Here is a 25,846-nt window from a genome sequence, read left to right on the forward strand (position 1 = left end):
CGCATGACTTTGGTCACGGTGAAGTTGGTGTACGCATGACCGTACGTCGTAAAGATAAAGAGCTGATCTGATCTTGAAGTTTCCAAATAAATATTTGATCATCTCTTTTGTTTTTCATTACAAATATTACACTATGAACTTGATCCTTTACGAAGCACTGTTATGCGTATTATAGTATAATAATCACTCAGATCGTGTCTCGAAAAGTTGGGGGTTCGTGGACAACTCTGACATCCACAGGGGGTTCGTGGGGGATAAAGTTGGGAAACCCTGCTCTAGCTGGAGATATTCCTGTAATTATATCATCAACAACAACAGAGTTTGTGACGTCATCAGGGGAAGTACGCTGTTCATTCAGAGGAAGTGTGCTCTGTTCAGTTTTTAGAATATTTCCATCGTTGCACAGGAGACAATAATTATGCAAAAGAGTTGCATTGGATTAAATTATAAATACAGGGACCAGGGCGTAGCAAAGAAAAACATCTGATTAACTTTGGAAGATAAAGACGCTGGTTTTTTCTCATACACATAGTTGAAGACTTCAGAAAGTCTAAATACGAAATCATATATCCACATGTTCTTTCATTTCTTTATGTGACTATTGATTTATTACGATATTCTTTTTGCTTAATCAATGGAGATGGGTTTGGCGAAATTAGACTCAAAAATTGAAGATCTTTACATGACCCAATGTTGGCAATACTGACAGTGTCGACACCGTTAAATTTCTATCTTCTGATGTTGTAAACATGATAAGAATAATATTTTCCCAAAAATCTTAGTCAGAATAAAAAAATTGAAGTTTAACGAAAGTTTGCGGTCGAGCATTGTGCAATATGCGCAAGTAAAAATACACTAAAATAGTCATTTTGAAGTTCTGTCTGTATTTCCCTTGGCTTTTTCAACAACGTTGAGTGATTCCACTATTAATATACAATGAAAAATGGAATACTGTTCTGATTTTACATAATTAATATAATACTGTTTATGTAACTTGGTTGACGGGCATTGCAGTATTTACTCAACCAAACAATGCAGTGAATTATACTCATATTGTCATATAGGTTTCAACAATTTTACGACTTTCTTATAACTCAACTAGCCTATGGAATATAGCTATGATTCTGCTTGATCAAAGTTGCTTAAAACAATTACCTTCATGAAATGTTTTACATGCCTTAAAAATCGTTGATGAATACATGCTGGTCAGGGTTGCAATTCAATTCCTACGTACCAATTAGGCTATAAAAACATTTGAAGTTGACATATTTCACACCAAAAGTGAACTTGAAGCAAACAGGTGTGATGTCATAGATACATACTGACAAATTTTGATTTCTTTTTTTTTCTTTAAAGATGTACATCAAAATTTCGTTATTCAAAATTGTGATGCATTAACACTTAAATACACTACAGTAGGCCTATTGATAACTTAACTTCCCCTAAAGCAAAGCTGGGACTGTATAATGTTCAGGGTTCAAAAGAAAATACCGTGAACAAAATAAGGATAAACAAAACATTTACTCGCAGTTTGAAACTATGACGTCACACCATGTTCACTTCATAAGGGGGGTGGGAAAGGGAGTGTGAGTAGGGAAATGGGTGAGCTTAAATCCTGTTAGTAACGTAAACTATCGTCGATAGTACAATAGTTAACAGAGAGATCTGTATGGTTGTCGCTCCGCCTTGTGTTTCTGCATAATAAGGATATTTCTCGACGTCGATACCACTGTTCATATTCGTGTAAATGTATGGGTTTTCCTGTCGATAGAAAAATGTCGATATATACCGTCACAAAAGGTTTAAAAACAAGAAAATCATTTGTGATTTTCTGTGGATGTTTTTATCAATATTTAAACGTCAACGCTGAATGTGACGGTGTACCGGTACTCACCACTGCTGCGATACTATCAAATTAAAATACTACCACTAAAAATGCTTAATTCACGATGTTAAAGAACAAAAGTATAAACGCATTGCCGCTATTATATCCGCCTGTCTCACTTGAGAATTGTACTTATATACCCATCACTGTTGAAAACCACCTGGTATTTAAAAAAACTATATCACGTGGTCGTCTATAGATATATATATATATATATAAATATATATATATATATATATATATATATATCTATAGAATAGAAGATTGTACACATACTTAAACTGTCGCAACATTTTAAATCTTACCGAAAGAAATTCAGTAAAGTAACAAATAATACAAATGTTTCAAAGAATTATAGGCATATATACCTTGGTTGGGCATTTGATGTCTTCTGGAGGATTCCAAGAGTCAGATTTTTGTCCTACAGGCTGAAGCTGTTTTAGAGCAAAGAGAAAAAATGTTTTAATGTCAAGACTGGTAACATTTATCAAAACCCTTTCTAAATTGATCGAACATCAAAATATGCTTAATTTATTGTTGCATACGACCAACTAACAAAGCAAAAATTATGTTGGTTAGTGCCAAGTATTATATAAGGTATACTATAAACTTCCAGATTAAATTTGATGGCTTAAAGGTCAATGGTGTTGCCTCAACATCTTATCATCTGACCATTGAATTAATTGAATGAAGACAGGTCCTCCTCGAGGGATATAAACACGATTAAAAGTTTGGATAGTATTGTATAGTATAGTATGGTATGGTGTGGTATTGCATAGTATTGTATAGTATAGTATAGGATAGTATAGTATAGGATAGTATAGTATAGGATAGTATAGTATAGGATAGTATAGTATAGTATAGGATAGTATAGTATAGTATAGGATAGTATAGTATAGTATATGATAGTATAATATAGTATAGTATAGTATAGGAAAGTATAGCATAGGATAGTATAGTATAGTATAGTTTAGTGCAGTGTAGTGTAGTGTGGTGTAGTATAGTGTCGTAGAGTATATAGCAGACGATGGTGGATACAGTTGAGTACATACAGTATAGTGCATGCAGTATCGTGCATCGCAGTGGATAGGCTACTTTATAATCGGCATATTGCATAGTGCATACAGTTAACGACATACAAAAGTGCATAGCCTGTATATCACATGCAGTAAAGTATACAGTGTAGGAAGTATAGTACGAGCCGTAAAGGGCAGTTAATATAGTTTTTACAATACAGCATATAGCATAGCATGCACAATATAGTGAATAAAGAGCATACAGTAAATAAAGCAGGGAACAGAATGTAATACTAACCATATTTTTCCACAATTCCTTGGCCATGGTAGCGTGACCCTTGGCGCTGAAGTGGAAACAGTCTGGTGCAAAATAAGACGAATCACCTTCCAGATTCTGCAGAGACAGAGAGTTAAAATGATTTTATTATTTTAATACAGACATATCAATAAATATCAGTTGTAAAGCTAAATGCATTCTTCGTCTCTGTACAGGCATACACACACATGGTAATACACTATAGGTTACACGTATGGTACTACTGCAGGGATAGCGCCGCGTATTACCATAGTATATACTATCATACATAATATGTTATTATGCGATCTCCTTGAGCAATGTCACATTTTACATGACTAGTTTGATATGTAAGAATTCGTTAAAGTAGGCCTACTCGTCCTGAATGAGTACCAAGACCTTTAAATCAAGTACTAGTATGAGTATTTTCAGCATACGAGTTCCTTACATCTAGTACGACTATCGAGAACTTGCACAAAATATACTCGAGTACTACTCGAGCACCCAGTACTTTCAAGTCCTTCACAACATCAATATTTCCACGACGGATTCCTTCACAAGCAGTTAAAAGTTATACATTTGAAGAAAACTTCCACAAATCAATATTTCATGAACCCAACATCAGAAGGAAATAAAGGGGAAAATATTTACAGGTAAGAGAGGAAACCGTGTGTTTGTAAGAAATGGTTGATAAACCACCGTGAAGTCGTCCCTGGTATCATAGCGACCACTCATTACTAATTCTTCTGTCTTCGACTAGGGGTGAAAAAACAAAACAAATGTCAACAGTTATGAATTTCAAATAAGGACAAATTGATAGAAACATTATTGTGTTTCATCAACAACAACAAAAAAAAACATCGTGATGTTGAAAATATATGCTGTTTGAATATGTTATTGACAATTTATACTCATAGCAGGCGGTAGCGTGTCATCAAAGCCTAAGGAGTCATAAACCCAAATGTTGTTGTTGAAGGGAAATGTATCGTAATGGTAATATTGAATAGAAATACCCTTAAACAGGAAGACAGAATCATTTTTGGTTTTAGGTTTTGGAGACTCATATAGTTTTAGTGTCCATTCATACTCGACATGGACAATTTCATTCCTAGGTATAACATTATCATATCCCACTTAATGATCGACGAATCATGATCCCTACATCAGCTTTCATAATTTTCGAGCTTTCTTATCTTGCAAAAGCTTTACCAGGCAGTTTGTCATATCAAAGTTGGAATTTTAACTTAAAGTTACGGAACTTTTAAAATACTGTATATTATTTGCAAATTTTATAGATTTACTTTTCACTACCGAATTCAATTACTATTTTCAATATTTATAGACAATTGGGAATCGTTTCGGAGACAAATAAGGTATAAGCATTATAAACCTATGTCATTACCCACCATCCGTTACCTGCTCCCCTATGCCCTTACCCCTCCACCCATACCCCCATTCTGCCCTGACCCTCAGACATAACCTTATGCGTGTAAAACTTCAGACATTCTGCCAAACGGTTGTTTATAGAATCTGCTTTGAATTTCATTTTCAAGCCTATGTGTTGGTAGCCTATACAATTTACTGTACTCACCTGGTATGACTGTATCAGCTCGACTAACTCCTGATGATCGTCGCCCTCTTTAAACATAGCACAGTTACAAGCGGCGCTGCAAGTGAAATTATAACAATAAGATACTGATGAATAATGTGATATTACGAAAGCAGACATTAATGCTCAAAAATATAAATACACTTTCCTATTATTCTCCTTGATTTTCTTCATGGTCAGTTGTGTGTGCTGAAAACCCCACCAAAAACGACCCGTCCCTCCATGTTCACATAATATTTGCAAGTTTTCATTTATTTGCCTCTAAACTGTCGAGAGATCGTACACGTTTTTGTCTTTAAACAGGAATTTGTAAACATTACTGGTAAAGGGTAATTGTAATATATAATATTTTAGAACATGACAACACTTTTTACAATTGATGAGTACACAAAATCAAATTTTCAATGTAATCTTTGAGGTAAACAATGATAAGAACTTGAATCCATTTTTTGCTGTTATATTACATGAACAATTACGATTGTCATCCCGATTTTAAGGGTTAAACGAGTTTCTTATCCTTTTTTGAACCAAGGTATACGTAATCAAGTTTTTGATAATGATGCAAAACCCCCAGAGAAAAAAAAAACAAATAAATAAATAAAGAGAACCGAAACCAAATCACTTACAAGTGAATCAAGTCGCACTTGAGACCACTGAGATGATCAACATCAGTTACTCTTAGGATGCCTTGAAGATTTATCAGAGTACGTGGCATTTCCCTGTGCATGATATCCAAAGCTTCCCTTACATGCTCAACATACTGTTCCGCGGAGTACTTGTGGAAGTTAAAGCAATACTGACAAAGATCGTTGGCGCCAATGAAAATTGAAACAACTTTCCAATCGGCTTTAAAATCGACAGCTGGGTGAGCTTTCATTCTCGAGATCATTTCGTTGGTCATGGTGGTCATATGTCTGTAAAAAGGATCAAACTAGTTGATTTGTTGATGTACTCAACATTAAAGTTACTATAATTACGTCAGGACAGTACGAGGTCTCAATCAGTCCAAATATATACACGGTAGGCTATGTTGTATTTATTGTCAATATACAAATGATTAATATCTCGGAAAGCACGTCACACTTCTTAAAGAAAAAATACATATATGAATAGAGGAATATGGATGAAATTGCTGTGGCTGTAAGCTACTTCTTCAACTCTTCTTCAACTCTTCTTCAACTCTTCTTCAACTCTTCTTCAACTCTTCTTCAACCCTTCTTCAACTCTTCTTCAACTCTTCTTTGAAATGTAGAACTTGTGAATGTAACCCCCCCCCCCCCCCTCTTATATCTGACTGTCAGACTCAACTAAGCAAATACAGGCAAAGTAACTGTGCATCTGATTTGATAAGTGTCCACTCAGTATCAACCCCCCCCCCCCCCCCCTTAACCGCTTTATAATTTGTTGTTTTCAATGAGCTTCTCAGAAACTCTCCGTGAATTTTATCCTTAATAGTTATTTTGATTTGTAAAAGTTTTCGCTTGATTATATGTATATATATATCTAGGAAAGGAAAGCACTTCCATAACAGATTTGCTTAATTGACCATTAAACCTTATAGATTGAAAAATAGTATAAATTTTAAATTTTACAGGATTTGTGCCTTTCTCGGCTGAAATGGTTGATTTTTGGAAGTAGTACATAACAAGGCTGTCAGCTTATTTTACCCTTCATAATCGACGTTTTAGGCTTCCGTTCATTTTGACGAGAGGCAATTAATCTTGCAATGTGGATCGTCCTAGATAGTCATTATCAGTTGCCTAAACGTTTATTATGCATCGACATAACCATGGAAACATGACGTCACTTACTCTGATCGAGCTCCACTGATGGCTGTGTTAAAGGCAGCTTCCTCAGAAAAATAACCGGATACTCCAGTGGAGTAACCCTTTAAGTTAGGATTAAACTTTTTAATGATATCTGTAGAACAAGGAAATATAAATATATATATGTATATTTAATGTTTCGTACTCTTTTCAAGTACTAAAAGCGTCTGGCAGATCTCAGGCATTACAGTAAAGTTACATTTCATGCAATTCAAGGTCAGGTTTGTTATATATTATAACATTCCAAATTATCATTTAAGAAAAACTTGGAAAATAAAGAAAGATTAGTTGTCCATCATCATGAATGAATGATGTATGTTTCATTAATTATTTTATTAGGAATGTGAAGATGGGACGAATGGAGGGGGGGGGGGGGTGGACGTTGATGGCATTGCTTATTCTTTTCGTAAACTGCATGATGTAATGCCCATATATACTCATATGCACTTATATTGATCGATTAAGTAAAAGAAGAATGCAAATTGTGTATGCAATGATTTATGGCATGTCTAAACAGGCTTGCACATGCATACTTCGATACATTTGCATTATAATGCAATCCAGATAAAGCGGTAATAAGTGACAATAGAAACTATTGTTTTAATGATGAGAGAGGACTCACTAGGTAAGGTAGATACATCATCAATCGTATCGTCTCCTCCGACACTGAAAAAACATGAGGAAAAGAAATGCAGTAGTGAAATTAACCGATTGTATAAAGAATATGTCACTTAATATAACTATTGCAATTCTTCGAAGTACCGTCATGATCACAGGGTCACATTCCCAGTGCCGGGTTACCCAAATGGCAGATGGGGCTAGAGCCCAGAAGTTAAAGGGGTCCCAAACTCATGTGGCCGTCGTAAAGACTTCCAGGTAAGACGTGCCAGCTTTCTATTTTCGGATTGTTCCTTCAAAATTGATGGGGTGAAGGGTTGAGAAACATGCCTTAGGGCCCCACAGAGTGTTAATCGGCACAATATACTCTCAATGTAAGAGGAGTTGGATTGGCTTTATCTTGGGTTATTATTTTTTAAAAGCTTTGTACAAATAACGCACTCATTTAGATGGAGGACAAACAGTTGATTTATCATAATAACACAAAAAGACATTGATGGCGTCTGCACTGATTTCGTGACATATATAATTTAACCTAATAAAACGAAACATGAATAAAGCAAGAGTTATATGTATATTCTATGCTATAATTGAAAGGGAATAAAGTTGAAATGAAAAAAATAAAAAAATAAAAAATATAAATATAAATAAACTTACGGCCATGCTCTACCCCTGTATTCGTTGACTAGTTCAGCTAAGGTACAAGCATCGCTTCCAAATCCCGCCTTTGGTAAAAAAATGAAATACATATACAATAGTTCAAATGAATATGAGAAATATAAAAATACTCTTTTATGATAATATAAATACATTTAAATAGTTAGGTATCATTATTCTTCATTATGTCTATTTACTGTAACGAACAGCTATATAAAGTCTAGAGCAGTTGGCAGTTGACACGTGTTATGCAATTTTGTTTTGTAGTGGGAACATGGTAACTTTAGAACTAATAGTTTGAGTTTTATTTTTTAAAGGTCAAAGGTCAAAAGTTCATAGATCAAAAGAAAGATCTTACCGTTAATGAGTCACCCATCGCTCCGATTACAGATATGTCGTGTGGTCGTAGCTTGTGCACTGTTATAGGAAATTAAAACACGACGCTATAGAGTAAACTATATCATTAATTAAATAGGCAATAAAGTCAGTTTTGCGCATGGAATCGTAGATTCTGTCAAGGGCAATTTTTTTTTTATTGATAGACGAAATGAACTTACCTCATTTGGGTAAATTTTTTTGGTACAAAATTGATCCTTTAATAACTGATCATAATCTGGTTACAACACCTAACTCACACCCGGAGATGGGTAATGAATGTTGGTATATCACCCCCACCCCCCCTCCAGACCCCCAGACATCTTGCCCGGAATTCCTGAGGATTATTAAATAGTTTCTTTTATCTTTTCACAATTGATATAGGCATTGCAAAGTTTCAAATAAGAACCATAATTTTCAATTACACAATTACAACTATACTAAACGTGGAGTTGATGCCAATTATGTCCAATACCATGGTTGTAATTTAACACAGCTTTTAGAAATAAGGTAATTATAAATATCTCGTTAATTAATTGAATAATGTATTCATCTACTCCTTCATTAATTACACCGACCTGAGGTAGCCGGAGAGCCGGACGATATCTCTGTGTTGCAATCAAAACTGTAAATGTGTTTCTGCAAAAGGAAGTATTTCAATTTATTTTTACTTAATCGACCACTTATAATATGGTAGAACTTCTAGGTTGCCTGTCAATGCACTTGTAAAAGCATATTTATACATACTTCAGTAAATTACGTAAACCAACATTTTGTAATTAAAAGTATCATTTATATTAAATCATTTTTCTTTACAGTGACCATATGGTTATTTCTAGTATTCTGGTATTTGTCGTTAAAATTGTGTTTCGTTTTAACCAATTTAAATGTGGTCAGTCTATGTATTATATTTTTAGCATCCTGTTATGTAACTTGGTTCCCTATAAAGGCGAGTTGCTCGGTGGGTTTGCGGACAGTGGGGCGAGTTGATCGGTGGGTTTGCGGGCAGTGGGGCGAGTCTGTCGGTGGGTTTGCGGACAGCCGGGAGGGTTGGTCGGTGGATTTACGGACAGCGGGCTAAGTGGTCGGCGGGTTTGTGGACAGCGGGCGAGATGCTTTGGTGTGCGTCATTTCCTATAGAGCTTCAGTTTCAGTAATATTATAGGCTTTGAGATATATATACCGAGATATATGGCACTCATCGTGCCTCAGACCCCTTATTTTATTTTACTTACGTAATCAACTCGACATTGTGCCCCTACATCTGGGTATAGGTCCCCCATGATCCCGATGGTACGTAGGAAGGTCGGCCAGACATCTAAAGAAGAAGATATACATATATATACCTGATAAATATAATGTTTTGACCTAGAATGAGCTCAATGTTGACCTACAGGACATAAGAGTCCATACAGCTCGGGCACAAGGGAGTGTATACCGACCGACAAAAACGCCGGAATTACAAAAATCGTTCCATTCAGACCCACCCCATCTCTTTCCCCTATTAAGTTAACATAACACACATAACGGCAGAAACTCAAATATAAAGTTTTACTTTGTTGGAGTATACTTACTATCGTCAGCTGACCCTGAATTCTCCAGACAAAGCGATGTTCCAAACAACAGGAATAATATAAACACCTTCATATTGCAAAACAATGTGAAATGCTCACTTAAAGACTTTTAGGACTTTTTTTAAGGAAACTTCGATGTGTAACAACAAATTTCGGTGGGTAAGCTATTAAGCTAGTAAGATATTAACTCGCTGCAGTCCACTCCTTGGGTAGTGTATACGTTACGTATTTTGTAAGTCATCTTCTTATCAAATATGAATATTCCAGTTGAGCAGATATTATTAGAATTTGTTTTATCCGTTATTTATCAGAGTCATCTGAGTCTTGCTTTGTTTTATCCCTAATTAGTGTCAAAGTAATAATTGATTACGTATCTGTTATAATAACCTTTGATCGAAGGCTCGACTTTATATTCATATCGCCGAGCGGCAAGGTACCTATATATGTATATATATATATATATATATATATATATTTATATCTTGTATTTTAGATAGAGTATAAAATCACTTTAATATATAATAAAAAACATTAAAACCCAACGAAACTTTGGTGGGTTGAAAGTATAGCTTCTTGAGTTATTGTTGAGTTGGAGGGCAAGGGTGAGAGGGTTTGAGTACAAATACTGGTCTATGTCCGTTTTTGGGGAGGGACTTATGTGAAAGGTCAAACGGTAGGGGAAGGAGAAACCCTCCACATTAAGACAAATATTTTTGGGTTGGGGTATAAGGTGGGTTATTGCAAACTGCATGGGGCTATCAAATCCATCATTTTGACTGCATTCGCCTGTTTGTGTAGTATAAGTTAAGTATAAGTTTGAATGTTGCATTGTATACGAATTTATGTATGTGTATAATAGACTGTAAACAATATAGAAGGTCTTGTTCTTTATTTGCCACCCCTACCCGTCCAAATCTGGTGAAAATGGTATTGTTTTCAGAAGTGTGATTTGGTTACAGAAGTGAATATATATACGTCACTTGCTGTTTCTCAATAGGCATTTTTGGGCATAAATTTTCTTTTTCTTGTTAACTACAATAAAAATGCAATAATAACGTACAATCAGACAGAAAGACAGACGTAACATGTTTGTTTGTTTGTTTTTTATTTGTTTTATCACAAAACATTACATGTTCAGGTTTGATGAATATATTTATATCTGTACATTAAGGTTGACCATTCTACCTTTCACAGCATTTGCTAGTGACACATCCTTATGCCAAAGATTTTTTTTTTCCAATTGCAATGATGAGTATGTGTTAGCACACGAAGAGTAATCAACTTGTTAATATTTTAGTTATTTAGTAAAGAATTATTTTTTCTATAAAGTGTGACGTCACATTAAGTAACGTGCAGGTTGTTACTATGCACTGTCGTACACATTACCTACTATACACAATTCTTTTACATAACCATTCCACAATTGGCGTATTGATGCCCTTTTTAAATTGTTCTCATTTTCTTCACTATAGGAATCTTTCCGATGGCTTATTGCAATATTAATAAAAGTAAAGTATTTTTGATAAAGATCTTTCATTTGAGTTGCGTTAATAAAATGGGGGTACCCGCTCCAAACTAGGTATAATTGAGACGCAAGAAAGCAACATTCAGAAGGGGGAGGTGAACTAGTATTTATCATTTATTTTCACAAATTCCAAATAAAATCAATAAAATAGCTTTCAGTTTCTCTCTTATACACGTTACACTATAGCTTTAGCACCTTTTCCTGTCTTTCAATTCTGATGTTTGACACAAATGTCATATGTATGTTCAGTACGAAAATAAAATATTTTCTTAATTATTGACAAGTCGGTTATAAATTTCAAGAATATCTGGAAGTTTACGACAGTTGTATGGGGTAAGAAGGGGAAGTTCATCGCTTCAAACCTAAGACGAAAGTTTGTATTAATTACATGCTTATGAATCTGTTCTAGCATTGGTTGCTACTGCAAACTGGATGAAAATCACCGAAAGATGTACATATTTTAACGTTTAGAGGACAAATAATACCACCGACAGAAAACTCAAAAAGACATTCAAACTGGAGGACATGATTGTCAGACTCGAGATCGATTCCGCATTCTGCTTGCTGTTCAAATTGGTGTAAAAATACGGGAAATCCTGTAAATTGTAAAGAAAGAGATGACGTCACATGGACCATTACTTGACACATGAAAATGCCAGATGTGCTAGATATTACCGTTACAGTAAAAATGTGAGAATGTAAGCCTCTATAGAAAGAGTTCTATGATTTATTTTTATTCAAATGGTAGCAATAACTTCCTGCATGAAACTTTTTGTTCCAAGTTGGTATCCTAGTGGTATAAAGACTAGACAAGCCGACTGATAATGAACTATATTACCTGTAATTATCATGCACATCGTGTCTTGATGTTTGTTTGTTTTTGCTACTGACGATAATTACACATCAGAAAATTGCCAAACAAGATCACGAAGTACTATAAAGTACATGCGAGTATAAAGTCATCCTAGTTCACTGACCAATACTGGCTGCTATATCTAGCAAGCAGATGTCCATCGACTATTCTAAAAAGAACACCAAACACGGAACCTTCAGAATAGTTTAAGAAATTAATTAAATTATTAATATATATTATAAAATGAACAGGCGAGAATTCGATGCCCTTGTATATGTAATAGTATTTTGAGCCATAGTTATGAAAAAACAATTGAAATTTCATTTTTACCTCGGAGGGACAATGAATACTTCCTTGTGGGTTCCAAGATTTGTCCTTTTCTCCAACTGGTTGCAGCTGTCGATAATTAAAATAAACAAATGGGTATCGAACCGTTGTCATGTTAAGTATACGTCGGCTTCCACGGCCTAGGAGGTAATTGTCTTCAAAGTGTAAGACGATTCAGACGAACAAGATACAGCCAATGACGGTCATCACTGACGAACATGAGGGACTAAAGAGTGATGAAACGGAGTCTATATTCTTGGAAAGATTATAGTTGTATATGGATGTGTGTATGAGGTCACATCTCCGTTTCTCAATCAGGTCCCTCCTTCCCTCTTCCCACCCCGCCGTTCACCATCATCCAGTAAATGAAAGTCTCGCAATAAGTCGAACAGTGCTTCTACGATTAATTATTGTAAAATAATGAAAATTATTGTATTTATAATATAGGCCTCTATAAACATATTAAATAAATATATATATATATATATGTATATATATATATATATTATATATATATATATATATAAATATATATATATATATATATATATATATATATATATATATATATATATATATAGTATACATCTCCTCCGGCATATGTGCAATATTAGTAATTTCGTTCAAGAAGATTTGATTAAGAGTGTAAGATGTGCTGCTTTAATTGAGAATAGTGGTTTACTGAGTGAAAGTGTGTTGTCTCACTTATATATAGAAGGGATGCCATTATGAACGTACCATGTTATTCCAGATATCTTTGGCTCCCACTGCATGAGCACGGGTACTGTAATGGAAGCAATCCGGTGCAAAATAGGAGGCGTCGACTTCACCATTCTATGAAACAAACAGATTAATTAACGTTCATGTTAAAGACGTTAACAAACAAAGTAAAACGACTATACTCTTTAGCAATTACTTAATCATTTTACCCACTAGAAACTGCACCAATAGTTTAATCATAATAACGTATTATAATCGTGTACTATGATGTTAAATATGCAGAAGATATGTCTTGATAGCATATTAAAAAAATGGACACTCAAATTTGTGTAACTGTGTTGATTGTGTTTAAAGTTATAGTCTCGAAGGGCGAGCTGCCATAATGAAACTGTGAATAAATTTAATTTTTTAATTAACTGAAAGAAAAATGGTTAAAAATATGTCACACAAGTGTTATAACTTGTAATAATGGTTTAAATTGCCAAAGAAGTGTCCAACCCTCACACATTAAGAAACTCGAATTCCAACAAAGGCTACTGAAAGCAATTTATGTTATACGGTACTTACATCCAAAAATGGTTTATGTGTATCTTCAAGAAACGGCTGGTAAACGACTGTGAAGTCATCTCTGGTGTCATAGCGTCCACTCATGATAAGCGCTTCAGTTTGTTTCTGCGAAATATACCGTTCACATCGATCATAGCCTTATGAGAATCTTTAGTTTTTTTCATTCGACAATTACTTTTTGAAGCATTACAGACCCAGCGAGGCCAGAGTCTCTGTCTTTCCCGTTCGAAACATATATATGTTTTCACCTATTCTCAATCCTACCCTCACAATCTCCACCCATACCCAGACCTCCAACATCCCCCTCCCCACCATCATCCATTTCAAACAAGCAGGTCTTATCAAACTTGGTATAATAGGACCTTAGTAAAAGAGTCATTGCAAAGACAGAACACAGTGAATCCAATGGTCATTATTTATTTGCCTAAAACCAATTCTAGACTCCAACAATGCTACACCTGTGTCGAAGAATATCCCAGACGTATTAACATTGTTATTTTTGTTTTCATTACTTGCAACCTCTCCTATCCAGTATTATTAAGGTTGAAGTGTACTCACTTGATATGCTCTGGTCAGATCCCATATATATTTATTATCATCACCTTCCAGGAACATCGCACAGGGGCATTCTAGACTATAACGGATGGAAAGAACAAGCCATTAAGAAAGAACGTTATAGAAGTTCAGAAAGTTGCCATCCGTTTCGTCACAGAGAAAAGTTGCATATAACTGTGACCAATAGATATTAATATTACTCAAGATAATCTGATCTGTTAGAATACAGTGCGCCCTTGTAACTTTATGCTATAACCAACAACGCTCTGTATATGGAAGAGAGCACCCATCAAAATCAGTGTGTGAGCTACATTCCCGTCATCCCGGGTATAGTGGTCAAAACTGTCTCGTCTCGACAGTAAACTTGAAACTACTTCAGGCGGACAGGGGATATACGGAATAAAAATTGCCATAATAGACTTAAGGTAATTTAAAGACTCCAAAGTGGGGTGGGGGGGGGGTGGCGTAAATGTAGCCAGGACCCGGCTTGGCTATCGACGCCCCCTTGTAGTAATAACGTTTATGAACATAGGTACCGAACAGATATAACAAGCTTACGCGTGAAAGACGTCACATCTTGGTGTACTGTAATAACCGACCTCTGGAATAAGCAAGATTCCAAGAACGTTGACAAATGTTCTGGGTAGATTTTCGTGCATGATGTCCAATGCCTGACGTATATACTCAACGAACTGTTCAGTCGAGTACTTGTTTATGTTTAAACAATGCTGACACAGGTCATTCGTTCCAATAAACATAGTCACCACCTTCCAGTCGTTTTCGTTATCTACTTCCGGGTCTGCTAAGATACGTTCTACTAACTCCCAAGCTTGTCCTGGCATATGTCTGTCAGTGAAAGAGGTTAAAGAATAAGAACGAAATAAGAAACGTGGTTATTTATGTTAATATAATAGATATTCATGAATATTCATGGTTTTAATATATGCATGCATGGCTTGTGGTAGGAATAGGGGGTGGGGTGGGGTTATAAAGTACACGTTACATGAGCTATTCCTATAATGGGTTCTTGGACAAACACACGAAGACAAACCTAACCCTACCCTTGTATAAACTCATTGCTTCCAGTATTGGTAGGTAGCCTCCATGCTATATCACAGTATCAAAATGAGACATTTATTTCCAAGTTTGTGTGTGTTTAAGTTTGTTGAGAATGCCAGGTCAAAATGTATTCAAAGCATATGACGCACATACAGAGTTTGTAAGGAACGAACGTTTTTGTGTGATTAAACTTTTGGAGCCAATAACATTCATATCTTTGATCATGCATGTGTGTATGTATTAGGTGTTTCAAACAAGGTTTAGTCATTATGTGTGTAGGGCCGAGAGCCTCGGGCTGAGGTTTGGTATCTGGTTTTGTGTGTGTGATTGGGTTGTGGTGGGATAGTGGTAGCGTTATAGTTCACTCAGTATACTGTAGCTGGTGTACTTCAAGTCGACGATACAAGTTTTATGCATCATTATGCTTGCAATCTCGACAGACTTAATAATATTTGGTACTATTGTTTAGTAAATAATCAATTAGCAATAACAGTAATTTTTCCAAATATTGGCGCATTCGTATAGATCGAAACATTCAAACAATTAAAGAAGGCAGTCCTCTGAGTTGCAGATTTTCATCTACCAAAGTGTTACAGATGTGAAAATATCAATGGAAGAACCTATATAAGAACTCCATTGAATTGAACTTTAAACATCACAGCCATTACAAATGCACGTAATGAACTGACATGTAGAACTGCACCGGATATTGTACTATGCGGAACGTGCATGCCAATGAAAAAAAAAAAACATGTAAGTAAATATCTTTTCGCGTCAACTCATCCAATCTACGTCAATTTCACGTCAACTTGGTTTCTTTGCAGTATATTATTCTCTTAACATTCTCTCCGATTGACAAACGGTTGCATCCTCTTTCTGAATAAAGATAAGAGCTTTTGAGGTCAAAATAAGGTTACTTTATCCTACGAAAACCAAAAAAAAATGCCGTTCGTGATCTATGCTATCTTTCTATCTCGCGTGATCATGATGTATATCTCGTCCTTGTATGAATTGTTTTTGAAGTACAGAAGTCTGTCTTGTATTTTGACAGTTTTTACATGATAAGTGTGATAATACGATAGGCAAAAGTTATACTTAACCTTTCAAGTTACAGTATAGAAAAGAACATAAACTAGGAAGATACAGGCAAAACATTATGCCGAGTGACGAATTGAGTGCGTGGGTGGGTAAACAAGAACAAAGTGGCTATTCTTACAGCTAGACGTAAGAATAATTTATAAATACGCATGCGCAGTTGCTTTAACCATGGAGCTATCTGCTTATAGCTCCATGCTTTAACGTGGCTATTTTTACGACTAGGAGTAACAATAATTTCCGGTTAGGGTTAAGGTTAGGGTTAGGGTTAGTGTTTAGGGTTACCGTTAGGGTTACCCCTACTACATGCGCAGTTGCTTTATTTACTTTACTGCGCTTGAATTCGCTGATGTCGTAAGAATAGTTTATATATAATTGTTACAACTAGTTGTAAGAATAGCCACGGCCAAACAAGAAACGAAAAACTATACAATTGAGTAAATATCAATTATCGATTAGGATGTTGAGGAAGTGACTTCTATTAAAACGGGAACAAGTATTTGACAGAAAGTGTTCATGACATTATACAGTCGTGTAGAAATGAAAGAACTGCGCTGGTATAAAGTCGTTATTGCAAGCAAGAATCCGGTGTGCGGAAATGTAAACATGGACGAAAGCAAGAGTATACAGCTTCTTTGTATATAGTAGTTCAGACACTTCTTAACCGACTTAACTGAGAGTTTTTGTTTTCAAAGGGTTTGTAACATATCAATGCTCCTGTTTGTCTTTATTTAAAGGTATAATATTATTTTCACTTTTTTAATTTTATTTACTCGAGTTTGTATCTATAAGTGCTTTTTTTAATGTTGAAGCTTGACCTAATAACGACACAATGTTTCTATTTTTTACAATAAATATGTAAAAAGAAACATAATTTAGCGACAGCAAACACATTCACTTCCTAGTTGTACTATGAAATTACACAGTGACAAGAACGGCAGCCCGTTTGGTCCCCTCATTCATCGGAGATTGATTTCAAAAGAAAGGTACCATTTATTGTCAGCCAACACAAGCATTTAAACTGGTTAAAAGGCTTTTAAGGGATTTAGGATTCAACTGACTTATGGTGAACAATGAAGACAAGAATTGAAAATGTTCAAGGAGGACACGATGACAATAATGACTTTAAATAACTGGAATGCCAGTCAGCCTGCGTTATATTCAACACGTATGAAAATGAATGGGGCCATAACGCTCTTGGCGAAACTTGTTTTACTGGCGGTAATTCATTCACTCCCGCAATTATAGAAATAGTGCTTACAGCTGACTCTGTTAAGTTGTGTTATTATGATGTTCATATTTACGAAAGAACTTATGGCTATATTAGTAGTCCAGAATTCGCACAATATGACCACGAACGATGAACCCGCTGAACTTGACCAAATGAGGGATGGAAGATGCATATATTCTGTATCAGATGAAATGCTAATTTTGGGTACCGGGTATAGCCCAGTTGTTGTTCTCATATGCGTACAATTACGTGACAAAGAACGTTCAATGAATATCATAATACAGGGACAGTTCCACTCTATATATGTTAACATTGAAGTTTCATTTGTGGCTAGTTCTTAGGATTTTGATTTGATTTGATTTATTTGATTTTCCACTGGATATATACATGTGGAGGGAAGTCCTCTAAAAAGCCAATTCAGGCTTAACAAGGTAAAGGACTCCCAGGAAAGAAAGAAAGAAAGGGAAAACAAAAAACAAACAAAAAGCATATATACATAAATGAAAATTTAACTAGTGTCTTAATAAAGAATAATTAATAACATACAATATAAACGATGTATCAATACTGAGAAATTACTTCTTTTTTTAGTGCTTTTCTAAATGTTTCTTTAGATGGTTTAGATTTTATAGTAGCAGTTAGATCATTCCATGTCCTCATAGCACGATTCTTTAAACTTAACGTACCAAATGTTGTATTACATAAGTTGTGGTGTGCTTGACCGGCACTTCTAGTGCGGTGACTATGTATGGCGCTGTTAATAGTAAATAAGTCATGAAAGGCTGCAGGAAGTAAGCCATTCCAAGCCTTGTAAAAGAATGTGGCTACATTCAGCCTAACAATATCGTTAAATTTTAATAAGTTGAGCAATTTGAAAAGTGAGCTGGTGTGTTCACGATATTCAGAATGAGTTATGTGACGAATGACTTTCTTTTGTAGGATTTCAAGAGGGTGAAGATAAACATTATGGGTGCCAGACCAGATTATAGAGCAATATGAAAAATGGGGGAACACTAATGTTTGGTAAAGCATTCTAAGAATATTCTGAGGAAAATAGTGTTTCAACTTAGAAATGATACCAACATTTTTCGCCACAGTGTTTGCAATATTTGATATATGTTCACACCAAGTAAGTTTACTATCAATATAAACTCCGAGAAACTTTATGCTATGTACATGCTTGATAGGCTTACCATCCATTAAAATGTCTTTTTTCCAAGAAAAAGATTTGCTTTTATTGAACACAATGTAGCTGGTTTTATCAAGATTTGTTTTTGTAATTGCACTTTTTCAATTTTCATACATTAAGCATGAAAAACATTTTAATCCATGAGCCTATGCATGAATAGTGAGTATCTTATCCTTAACGCTACGCAAAATATGAAATTATTACCAAATAATTCTAATAATCTTATAACCCTGGATGCAAGTTTATGTTCTTTGGATAGGCTAACAGTTTAACACCTGTCATTTTTTTTTGTATCGTGTGCAAGGTACATTGCTGTTAACATTATCGAGTGAAGACCGACTAGTGCTTTATGTCTATAATGAATGCATTCCGTATTGACTGATCCTCTTTAAATTAAACTCTGCTCAATATATCCATAGTGCAGAAATCTTCGGAAAGGTTTTAGAAAACCAAACTCATAAGTAGCCTATTCTGTGAAAGAGTGACTGGTATGTCTGCTATCGTGTGTTAACAAGACTGAAATTACCCTCGTGGTATTTAGACGATCAAAATAAATTCAGTAAGTAAATGCTCTTGTGTGAAATTGACTTAATCCCTGCGGACGTGGTCAATGGCTAATCTTTAGACTTGAGATATACAATGGTTACTATCTGACACTGACAAAACGACCTCAAGCCCAAACCATTGAAGGGGGATATTTATATACCCTATAAATAAGATGTAAGTTCCCCATAGGTTGCCGAGTCTTCTCGATGGATTACGTCATAGTTCATGCTTTTGCCAAAGTTCTTTGTAACAAAACCTGTTGTTGGCCATTACCAGTATGTAAACAGTAGGAGAACAGTCAATGTTTAGAACACGTTAATTAGAATAACTAATATTAACTGACAATGGTCACATATGGACGGCGATGGAGGTCAAAGGTTAAACTAGACCAAATTTGTGCGTCAGAAACTTTCAAACCCTAAGCCTGATGAGTCTCAAAATAATATTGGTGAGATTATGCCTGAGCATGGGCTGTTGGATCTTATTGATCGATGACGTCACGGAGCCAAAAAGTCAGAGGTCAGTTGATATATGTGAACATTTAGTAATTATCAGTTAAGAAGGTGATAAATTGGGTTGAAAGTGTACTGTACATATAGAAAAGAATGCCCTTCAAAGCTTCAAGTTAAACGTAAAATGTCAAAGATGAAGCATGTTCACAAAAATGAAATAATGGGCTCTGAAAATGTTGCTGACGAGGGATAATTGACAATAGTGAAACTATAGCAAGATATCACAGGGATGCTGTAATGTAGAGTGTATGGGGCTTTAACGATTTACAGCACTTCGGGTTTCTCAAATTGATGGTTGTAGCTCAACGGATCGATAAAAGGACACCGTGAATCTGATTGTTCTGAGTCCAGTGATATATTCAGCGAAATTATATTGCAATACTACGTATGTATGTATTTGGCTTATCAAAGCTGCAAGCTGACCGAAGTCAGTCTCTTAGATTCATGTTTAACGTCCATGATTATGAATTGTCAACAACTCTGTAACTGGACGACATAGCCTACATTAATCTTAGAGTGACTCGAAATCGGGACCTTATGATTGAAAGGCACCGCACTGAGGTCGTACTGAGGTACGTATTGAGGTACGTACTGAGGTCAAGACATCTGATCCGTACGTGTCCGAATAATATTTGTTCGAGGGTAATCCTGTATTCAAAACAACATATTCTGATTTGAATTTTTCATTCGCTAGATATCTGCGAATGGGTTAATATTTTACCCCCCACCCACCCCCCCCCCCAAAAAAAGTTATAGAGTTCGATTAGGTTGTGTTTATAATGGAAAGAAATCCTTTAAAATTCTTACTCTGCTCTAGCGCCACTCACAGCCACGTTAAATCGTGCAGCAGGACTGTTTGGACCGCCAATTCCACGAGAATAGCCTTTCAATTCAGGGTTGTAAAACTTGATTAGATCTAAGCAGAGAGAAAATGAAAAGCATTTTTCTTCGTGTTACAAACTTCTAAAACAATTTCCTGCAACATTTAGGATTTTTTGTCATTCCCGTATTATTCCCGTGATGTATATACGTGTAGTATTTGTATACTACATATTCTTGCTGAGCACAATAGCCTGAGCGTGTATGTGTAATATGCAACTCAAACATCGTCCTTGGGTTGGTCTATGTTTAGTCGAGATACAGTTATAAAGAAGAAAGAAACCCAAGCACCGCTACCGTATATGATTACCTGATTAAGGAGGACTTACTTGCTAAAGTTAAAACGGTATTGATATCTTCGTCTCCACCAACACTGCAAACAAAACGAAATAAGAAAAAAAATAGAAAGAATACTAATATGGTTTAGGTGCAAATTGCACGAATTATCTGATAAACTACTGTGCAATGTACAAACTTAGTTGAAAAAAATATATAACGCAGGCAAAAAATATAAAACACATGAAACATCGCTGGGGGGTCTCTGTTATAGGCCTATATATATATATATATATATATATATATATATATATATATATATATATATATATATATCCTCACATTTAATAAGAACCAATACTAAGAACCAATGAACGTACCTCCATGATAGTCCTCTGTATTCTCTCGCGAGGTTTGCGACTGTACAAGATTCAATCCCGAAAGCTGCCTACAGAGAGACATATAGGTAGAATTACAACCACATAGAGACGATAAGTACAATGGGCTTCCGGTGAAAAATTAAGCTTCAGTGGTTGAGATGATTAAATATAACAAAGAATTAACCTGATGTGACTATATATAAACGATAATAATAAATTATGTACATATGGTCATAAGCTATGATCGTTATTATTTAGATTGAATCATTCAATCAAATTATTATCGACTGAAATATCAATAATATGACCTCCCACGTGATACAGCTTTGAATTCTACGGAAATAAAAACCCGGTTTGAAAATTAATCTGTTTGCTTGAAAGTTTAAAAAGTTAATTTCGTTGTTTACATTGATATGCACAGTTGTGCAGATTAACCAAACTAACTTCATGCCTTCTGTTACTATGGTAAAATGCGTTGTGTGCGCGTGTGTCTGTGTTTTCAACTATAGGATATATATTCTACTTCTTGTTTTTCATTTCAGTCTTACCGTTAGAGAATCTCCCAATGCTCCAATGACAGAAATATCGGCCGGGGTAAGTTCATGCACTGTGTTAATAAACAAGGAGATCAAGTGGAAGTAAGCCTCATACGATATCATGAGTTTTATTCAATACGGTAAATGAGTAAATGTGAGCACCCCCCCCCCAACTCCTCCCCCTGCCGCCGATGACTTTCGTTCTCTTCTCTTAGTTGATATACTATTGATCATGTGTATTAGCTTTTTAGAGAACAAGATGGTGAAGGCAAAATATGTTGAAATATCATACATTCCTTTCATGTTACTGTAGTTTAACCTGCCGGTCATCAATGTTTAGGTGCATGCATGACCCAGGATTATCCTTGAGGACTGTATCACAACCTACCAGATCTCTATCTGTCAGAATGGATTCCTAGAATGCATTAAAAGTAGTTTGGACTAAAGCCTGATGTGAAAAAATAGCTTTCCGATGTCTGAAAATAATCCCGCGACCCACCGAAAATGTTTGCCACCCTCGTTTGGGTCACGCGCCGATACTTTACGGACCTTAAGTCTATCTTTCTATTTCGTTTTACCTGAGGTTGGCACTATTGGTGACGCCATTGGAGGGCAGGTGAACGGAAACTCACTCACCTAGACGGAATAAAAGACATTTAAAAGAAATAGTTTAATTGCTTCCAAACAATCTTAGAATGAATAAACTTAAAAAAATCAAAGGACATTAAGCAAAGGTGTCGGCCGCCATTTATGTTGCGGAGAAAAAACGATTATCACATCCGTTTCATGTATTGAAAAAGTAAAAGTAAAATAAACAAAATATCCTGTATATTGTATATACATTGTATATATATTGTATATTTTTGTATATAAATATTTATATAATATTTACATTAAATTTATATAATATTTATATAACATATATAAAACATTAAGATTGCATCGTTTGTATCGTTATTAAGCAAGACAATACAAAGACAATACTTTATTACTATATACCGATAATTAAGCAAGACAATACAAAAGACAATACAAATTAAGCAAGACATTACAAAGTAACTGAACAAAAAGTGTTAAAACACCCAAAAATGATTATTATTATTACTATATACAGATAATTAAGCGAGACAATACAAAGGCAATAAACATTAAGCAAGACAATTCAAAGAAACTGAACAAAAAGTGTTAAATCCAAAAATGATTCCGCCCGGGATCGAACCGAGGACCTTTCGCGTGTAAAGCGAACGTGATAACCGCTACACCACGGAATCACTTCACATGTTTAAGACAAATTTTATTCGACTTTTAATTATATATAATGTGATTGATTACTAATTTTAAAAAGACAAGAAAAGCCATTCAATATGTGTCCTAAATTGCCAATGTTTAACAATATTACAAAGTACAACTGATGTTGGGGAGGGGAGGGGGTATGTATGTTGGGGGGAGGGGCTTTGTACAAATGTACCCTGAATGGGTCTGATTTAGCGTTAGACCAGCCTTGGTGTTTTAACATATTTAAATAGCTATATATTTACATAGCTCTATCATTTTCCATATTTCGGTTTGAAATAAATTATTAAGAAGGAACTTATTATACTTTTACGGTTGAAATATAATTCAGCTTGTTTTATAGATCTACTTTCTCGATCCTATAAACAGGTAAATACACATAATAGACTAGGTTTACGTACATAGTTGATACGACAGAGCAATGGATTCTCGTCTTCAGCTACGTCATGGATGTCATCGTCAAATTTAGGAGTCATGCTGTTAACAACATCCAGGAAATGAAGCCATTCATCTGAAGGAAAGGGAGTGTAGTGGGAGCAAAAATCGACTGAACAGTTGCTGATATGTAAATATATTTTGTCTCGTATAGTATGGCGAAATAATTATGCAGTAACTGTAACTAGTAATTTCAAGTTTCGTGAAACTAGATAGGACCGCTAAGACAGCGCCCTCAACTACTTTTTGTACGCAATAGGACAGCCCTGGTGTTCTCTCGTATATTACTACTGCAAACTCAAGGCTTCGAATTTAATTTGTGGTTTTCTTTCACAGGGATGCATATTAAAAACCCAACTTTGCTTTTCCTAGTTCATTCGTTAAAGAATTCTGACAACTTTACCAAACATTCATCTACCTGAATGTCATATGCTTTGTGCTTTAATATCCGTCATCTGTGTGAAATTTAATATCCACTGAATCTTTTGAAAGCAAAACGAAAAGTGAATTTGTAGTAATGTTGTATATTTATAAGAATCAACTGCAAATTAAACTGAAATTGTCTTTCCCATCCATAACAAGACCAAACTTTCGGTTATAACCCCGATCGATAACCAAGTGGAGGGAAGGGGGTTGATAAATTCAATTGAAAGGTACTAGCATAAATACAACATAGATTGGCTCACTTGAAACCGGAACTAATCTAGAAGGAACTCAATATGTGTCAAGGAGATTAAAACGTTTTTAACACATGTGAGGAAATTTGATATGTTAAAATTTTTAACCACCAAATCTCCAGCACTACTGTCAATCCAGGATGCATGTGTATACCACTTTCCATGCTGGAGGAAAGACTCTTTAAACATCTGATACTCTTAACATTCAAAGCCTCATTAGACCGGTTTCTCAGATGCAACATTGAACTCAATAGGAAACATACTACTTTCATTCTCCCTTTAATAACATGTTTACAATATATTACAATGTTGTCAAGGACAAATGGTGTTGAAGGTCATTCAGGAGTGTTCTGTTGTGTAAATGAAGTAAATCGAACATGGCTATTTTGACTGTTTTGAGTGCTTAGAATTTATAAAACGATGAATTCATATTTATAGTTAGGCCTGTACTGAAGAGCCGACGTAATGGTCAACTTAACCTTAAAGGAGCGTTCTGGAGATTAAGCAATTTGTTTTAAAGCTGAATAACTGAAACACATGAAAAGAAGTAGATACATTAGAATACAGTTTTCTCCCGTTTTCAGTTTTTCTCTCGTTTTTGGATTCTGATGAATCGAACCCAAACATTCCGCCTATAGTCATCCCTTAAGATTATTGGAACAAGAAAGTGTTTCGACTTTTTCATTTATCGCATATGTCAGACTACTTTTAAGTATCTGCATTAAGAAAATTATCTGCTATATTTTTGTTATTATATAAAATAAAAAAATCATTAAATTACTTACCTTGACTTTGATAGTTTGCAGGAAAATCAGTTCTGGTCACTGAAAGTCCCACAACTGAGCATAGGATTAAAATTGAAAGCTTCATGTTCCTTATAAATAATTCTTTATCGCCGATATAGTTAGCCCGATATGAACTAAAACTAAACCTTTGTTCTATATAGTATTACACCTGTGTGACAAGTCGGTTATTTTATTGAACAAAGTCGATCCCCCAAGTAGACTTTGGCCATCACTGACATTATACCATAATGGCAGATAACACTCTACATGTTGATTTAGTTGCTAAATCAGTATATAAAGACATAGAATAAAGTCTCCTACATTATAACTTCAGCAATACTATAATAGCGCGAAATATGGCATCGATGCAAATGAGAAGAAACCATTTACAATCATTTACTAAAATATTCCAGTTTGTCTTTCATAATACTAAGACTTGTATATCATAATATTATCTTTCATATGGTATCTTACAATTATTCTGATTGTTTCATTGTTTATATGCTTGGCTTTTCTTTGCCTTTACAATTGCTTTCTTCTTCTGAGTTCCC

The 25,846-nt window shown here is 35.1% G+C and overlaps 2 protein-coding genes and 1 non-coding gene across 3 annotated transcripts; all 3 read right to left on the bottom strand.

The window, feature by feature from the left end:
• Nucleotides 1-627: 627 nt before the first annotated feature.
• LOC139971386 (phospholipase B1, membrane-associated-like) lies at nt 628-10,151 on the bottom strand. The gene is made up of 13 exons (XM_071977759.1): nt 9,856-10,151; nt 9,517-9,599; nt 8,860-8,920; nt 8,265-8,323; nt 7,907-7,974; nt 7,254-7,297; nt 6,617-6,725; nt 5,432-5,719; nt 4,788-4,863; nt 3,848-3,952; nt 3,200-3,295; nt 2,254-2,319; nt 628-1,761 (listed from the first exon to the last, which is right to left on the bottom strand). Exons 1-13 carry the CDS (start codon nt 9,926-9,928, stop codon nt 1,609-1,611), a joined length of 1,281 nt encoding a protein of 426 aa, XP_071833860.1. The 5' UTR covers nt 9,929-10,151; the 3' UTR covers nt 628-1,608.
• A 1,569-nt stretch (nt 10,152-11,720) lies between these two features.
• On the bottom strand, nt 11,721-25,469 carry LOC139971385 (phospholipase B1, membrane-associated-like). Its single transcript, XM_071977758.1, has 13 exons — nt 25,296-25,469; nt 23,800-23,909; nt 22,684-22,741; nt 22,118-22,176; nt 21,570-21,637; nt 21,243-21,286; nt 20,842-20,950; nt 14,961-15,248; nt 14,406-14,481; nt 13,848-13,952; nt 13,299-13,394; nt 12,564-12,629; nt 11,721-11,976 (listed from the first exon to the last, which is right to left on the bottom strand). Exons 1-13 carry the CDS (start codon nt 25,378-25,380, stop codon nt 11,848-11,850), a joined length of 1,293 nt encoding a protein of 430 aa, XP_071833859.1. The 5' UTR covers nt 25,381-25,469; the 3' UTR covers nt 11,721-11,847.
• Nucleotides 23,304-23,376, bottom strand: Trnav-uac (transfer RNA valine (anticodon UAC)). Its single transcript has one exon. It is a non-coding gene; the product is annotated as a tRNA-Val (tRNA).
• Nucleotides 25,470-25,846: the final 377 nt, after the last annotated feature.

The sequence above is a fragment of the Apostichopus japonicus genome, chromosome 8 (assembly GCF_037975245.1).
Source record: "Apostichopus japonicus isolate 1M-3 chromosome 8, ASM3797524v1, whole genome shotgun sequence".
NCBI classification, from domain to species: domain Eukaryota; kingdom Metazoa; phylum Echinodermata; class Holothuroidea; order Aspidochirotida; family Stichopodidae; genus Apostichopus; species Apostichopus japonicus.